The sequence below is a fragment of the Octopus bimaculoides genome, chromosome 12 (assembly GCF_001194135.2).
Source record: "Octopus bimaculoides isolate UCB-OBI-ISO-001 chromosome 12, ASM119413v2, whole genome shotgun sequence".
Taxonomy (NCBI): Eukaryota; Metazoa; Mollusca; class Cephalopoda; order Octopoda; family Octopodidae; genus Octopus; species Octopus bimaculoides.
In genome coordinates, this window is record NC_068992.1 from 29,717,382 (window position 1) to 29,723,379 (window position 5,998).

Sequence of the window (5,998 nt, forward strand, 5' to 3'; positions counted from 1 at the left end):
CTCCTTCTTTTCCTTCTTCCAGACTTCATACCTTCATTGTTTGTTTTTCTATATCGTATTCCGTTTCTGTTCAGTTTCTTTCTCAAACATATATGCAGATCTCACATAAATCCCCTCCAAAAAATGCCAAAAATTCAAAATGAAATAATCAATCTCCAAGGGTCTGAGGCATTGCTGGAATATTTTTTTTAGTATCTGAAAGTCTTGTTTATTTCAGCACACAATACTTATCGAGTATGGTGTTGCAACTCCATTTAATACACATTAGCTCACATTTGACCTCCGATTTTGTGCTGTGCTCTTTGATAAAGCTATTTACCGCTTGAGTAGTGTAACATTACTAAATTATCTTCGATGTCTATATATATATAGTATGTGCGCATGCATTGTAATAGCGCGTCGCCGCATCCACCATTTGTTGAAGGTTCCCTAACAATTTTACAGCACTCAGGCGACAACTGGTCGTTGCTGGTGAAGATTTACGAGGTTAGAGTGCGACTCATACCTCAACCTCTTTTAGTCGTCTTTTACGACACACTGAGAAAATGTTGGGTCTATTCTTTGACATGCCTGGTCCCCACACAGCACTAGAGCAAGGGTTTGCTCAAGAGCACAACACGCAGACCGGTCTGGGATTCAAACTCACCATCTGGTGATAGTGAGCGCAACAATATGTATTTGCATATAAATATAGCGTATTTCTATATTTGAACAAGTGTTTTCTTTGCTTATAATTTTAGATTTAAAACTTAAAAACAGTGTGAAGATCATAACATATACCTACTTCACATAAGAACATTTATATGCATTTATATGCATTCGTGTCTCTCTTTCATTCAATCTTGTCTTTCGTTCTAATTATGAGTAGCATTGGCTATTTGTTCAGCAACAAAACAATATTTATGAACATGTTATTTAACCGTATAATATTTTATGATTATACTTTCTTCTAGGATTAAAATCTGCCATAGTATATTTGAAAGATGCTGCTAAATTTCTAAATTGATAGCACGTAAAATTAAACTGAAAGCTTTCACACTGCGATCATCGGAAACATAATTTTGGGGGGAACGATGGATCTCGAAGCAGATGAAGCTATAAGTAATATTTGTGGTGTTTGTGATTTCTAAGTTGTTTATTGAAAACTCATCTTCTGGTCATCAGCTGAGCGTAATACAAATAATATTTAGCATGTGTGCAACTTTTAAGGAAAATTAATTGCAATTTTTAATGAATAACGAATATTTTCTAACATTGCCTGGGTGAAAGCTAAACTTTAATTGTAACGTGAAGTAAATATTTCTTCTATTCTGCACAATATTTATGTTTTATGTTTGTTTCACACTCAAAATACTTACCTCTATATTATTAATCAACTTGCATTCTCCTCTCACCCATACGTTCATCGATCTAGCATTCTATATGCATTACTATCTCTATCACGATCACTCTGTCATTTGCTCGCTATTCATCTAATAGTCATGTGTACATATAATTCACCTAACAATATATCTGCGTCGCTATTACATTCTTTTGACTATATACTCGGTCTCTTTCAGGTTATTTCTTTGATCACAATTGAATGTTTACAGATGTCTACGATATTACGAATGACGTAGTCACCTTCGTAATATAACCTGCTCTTAGCCAGTAACCCTTTCAGTGAACTATTTCAAATAATACATTTGTCATTTAGCTTCAATTTCACACAATGAGTCCAATTGATACCTTTACATTTTCGAAACTAGGATCATATATCAATACCTCTCATGAGGAAGTATTGATGTCAGAGATGATTATATGTTGCTACTATTATCTATTATGTTGTAGTCGTTGTATTTATGTCTCATTTTACTTAACTGTTTGAAATATTTTCGAAATACTCATTTTTACTTACAACACAATGTCAGCTAACACAAAGGCACATTCCTAAAAACATAGTATCTAAGCTGTTATACAGAGGCTATCACAAGTTACTATAATCAATTAGAGCAGCTTTCTGCTATTCAATCACATTTTTATTCAGTTTTGTATGGGAGGCATCCATGCTATTATATAAAAAATACGGATTCCGCAGAATAGCTATCTAGTGACGATACAATTTTGAAATCCCTTGAATAATTTGTAAATCACATTCGTCCCTGTGTTTCGGAAACAAGGTCTGAAATATTTGTTGATTATTATTTCACTTCCAAACACCATTTATAGTGTCAGTCCTACTCGGCGACATGTGAAAAGTGAATTCTACCATAGCTTTAGGTTCAGCATGAAGTGTCAATTTATTTCAGTCATAGGAAACTGTACAGAAGCCCGAATATCTAGGAGGATGTTTGAGTATATATGTGAGTGTGTACATATTTACACATATATATTTATATACATGTATGAGTATATACGGGTATGTATGCGTATTGGAGAAGAATGTGAGGAATCTGGTGATAATCTAACGTTACGTATTAGCGATAATTCTCTGCATACATTTGTACGTACGCTCATTTCATTATCAATGCGCGACATGCTATGAAACTGCCGCATTTAATCAAGTTCAGCAATTTCTCATTCATATAATTATAAAACGTCCTCTTGTTATTTTGTTTCAGTAATATTAACCCACTTTTTTTTTTCAAAATTAAACAGTCAAGTTTAGTAAATCAGAATTGCACGATTTCTCTAAAATGGAGTCGTTTGATCAGCAGAATGATTAAATATCGAATGAAATCAATGTGGTATTTATTTTAGTTCTGTACGTTCTAAGTTTAATTATAGGTTTAAAAAAAAAAGGTGCAATTCAAGTCCTGGACCGACTTAATCGACTGTAGATTTTGTTTTTAAATTACCTCACATCAAGTTGTTAGCATCTGTTTGTAATACCTTACATTGTTGCATCATAATTACTCATGACACACATCTTGTTAGTTACTCAAACATGCACAAACATTGTCACTTTGAAAACAGGCCTAATTAAAACTTCGTCTTAAAGACGTTAAGTTGGTGGCATATTGAAATAATGTATCATTTGCATAATTTCCAGTTGAACATCAGACGCAATATCATCACTAAGAATAGATTATTTATGTTGGGGAGTCAAAAATTTAAGCTTAGATACATGGATATTTTAGACACTGTTATGAAAGGGGTATTTGAAAATAAAACCCAGTAATATATTTTCTACTCTATTGTGATGTTGTGCTTAACCAGTAATGCCGTGAGTAGCTTCGTAGAGTTGTTGGAATTTATAATTACGCTTAAAAGAAAACCTCAGCTGGAAAATTGTTAATCGTTTAAGGTACGATATTCTTTACTGAGATAACAGATCATCAAAGAGCACTTCAGTTCGGGCAAGATCATATTTTTTTCTTATTATACTGAGATATTTTAAACTTTCAGAATAAAATAATATTTTACACAAATCGACTATCAATAAAGTCGCAGCTACATTCCCAATCTCAGTAAGAGGATAAAATCATTACTTAATGAACTGAACTAAAATGCTACAAACTGGAAGAAAACAGTATAAACTCAGAACCTGGTTGGTAACTTCCTATCCTGGAGGACGAGCAACAGTTGGTCCCTAATTTCGGATTTCTTGTTTCTTCTTCGTTGTTTCGTTGAGGAAACTTTGATTACAGATAATCAGTCATGGAAATGGAACTAATGTAATCGCAAGATCTGAGTTTGTAGATTATACATAATTTCCAGTCTATGGTTGAATTATGAAATTAATTTCCAGAAATAAAACAAACTAAAATGAAGTAAACTTTTGTTCAATGTGCTTTAACTTTCAGCATTACATATTACTACAAATCATTGTACTTTGCAATCACAACACTAAAACCAACACACTGTGCAACTCACCGAATCAGGCTAATTGGCACAGCTTATTGTAAAACCATTGTAGACCTTACAAACAGTGAGTACTGACATGAATCGCCTGGTAGTTCTGGCGTTACATTTCTAGTGTAAAATGTTATGTTAATCAACCTTTCTAAAGGTGACATCTGATTACAATACACTTGAATTTAACCATTTTGTTTTCGAAAAAATATATAAATATAGTTGGCAATAAATCAGTTTATTTTTATCTAGACTAGATTAATGTTACTGAAAGTAAAATTGTAATATTTTCTTAGATGTTTCCATAGTTCTTTAACATATTGTATGTACATAATGAACAGCCAACATTCAGGTGTGTGTTCGTTGTGTTTAATAAAAACAAAGAAAAGCAGCTTAAAAATGTTAGATGGATGGAAAAATACGAAAGCATCTATAATATATAAAATTTGTGGGTAAATGTGTTTATAAAGTTAAAAAATATATGAAAATTCTGCTCGGATATGCGGCACTCAATCTTCTGATCTTTATAGTATGTGGATTCTGATTTAAGTAAGTTTACACAACGTTCATAAATATATTTGTCTGTTTGATGTGTGTGCTTATGTGTGATTTTGTTTGCATGTCTGAATCTGTCAATATATACATGTGATTTTGTTTTCCGTGGGTGCACATGCCGATGCATATTTTTTTGCGTGGGTGCACATTGTGAAGCATATTTGAAAAATATAGGAAATGTAAAATATATTACACTCACAAATTTTGTTCCCAATTTATCTACGGAACACCGCAACGTTGCTAATTGCCCTCGTCTGTATGTGACATTGGTTGGGGTCGGAAGAAATCTCGGTATTTGTGTCGACATGATGCTCGGCATAATAACACCAATTACTGAAATTGGAATTGAATATTAGAATTAATTTTACTATGTATAACGTGTGAGATAAACATAACAATTTTTCGGTACAATTTTTCTATGTTTGTAAAACAGAGAAACATATAATAATAAGATTTGAAAATCAATACACAAAATTAAACAGTTAATAAGTTTCCAGTGGTAAATAATCTTTTGCGTTTAATTATGAAGACTATAATGGCAGTCACGAGGATGTAGAAGCTATTGGTAATAATCGTGATATGGAGGAGGAGGTGGATAATTTTGGCAATATTAATGATAATGATAATTACACTAATAATAATTTTATATTATATCATTAAAATGAACCTCAAGCTCTTATCGGCAGTCTCCAGTTTCCACTAATTACGAGAGGTTCGGATTTGATTCTGTCTATATGCATAATACGCTGGCAGATAGACTGATACATGCATACATGGATAAATACATAATATATATTTGAGAAGGAGGTGAAGTGGCAGAACCGTTTGCATGCCGGACAAAAACTTAGCCGCGTTTTCGTCCGTCTTTAGGTTCTTAATTCAAATTCCGCAGACTGTGCCTTTCATTTATTCGGGGTCGATAAAATAAGTACTTGAAGAGCACTGGGGTCTATCTGATCAACTTCACTCCTTCCTTAATGTTGCTGAACTTGTGTCAAAATTTGAAACCAGTATATACATTTGGCATAAATTGAGTGAAATATTCAACTCGTGTTAGATGTGAACTCAAAAAGGCAAACATATTAACAGCTTATAGGAAAGTATGTTCTTAATCAAAGTGCTGGATAAACAGATATGACCTAAGGATAAGTAACATGAGTGTATACAAATATAAACTCATGCTGTATATTTATAGTAAATGCTTTTCGACAATTATTGTAGTCTAATGGAATTTCTATTGAGTTAGCAGTTCCTGCATTTCAATTGCGTGCGTCACGGTTCATATGACAAAATCAGCTGAGGACAAGTGAAAGACACAAGGTAAAAAAAGAGGCAAACAATTTTATTTTAAAAACTGTTTCGTTTTGGTTATTGAAGAAAAAACATGACTTAAAATTGCTCTTCTCAATATACAACCTGGCTATAAACTTCAAACAACGTATAGTTGAATGTTCTATAATGTAGGTCCGTCGTAATTGCATGTTTCCAGAATTCTTATATTTTTAGTAAACGCATTCATATTCTTGGACCTTCATGTCTTGTTTTCATTTTCCTTTACTCTTTTTGCACGAAATATATTTATAAAAACTGAGGTATATGTATATATATA

At 32.7% G+C, this 5,998-nt stretch overlaps 1 protein-coding gene across 6 annotated transcripts in view; it reads right to left on the bottom strand.

Annotated features, from left to right (window-relative positions):
- Positions 1–5,998, bottom strand: part of LOC106869914 (protogenin A) — a 1,534,154-nt gene that overhangs the window by 402,203 nt on the left and 1,125,953 nt on the right. For all 6 annotated transcript variants that reach the window (XM_052972124.1, XM_052972123.1, XM_052972126.1 and 3 more), the window contains one exon: positions 4,589–4,722. In XM_052972124.1, coding sequence (XP_052828084.1) covers positions 4,589–4,722 — 134 coding nt within the window. The remainder of the gene's footprint in view (positions 1–4,588; positions 4,723–5,998) is intronic.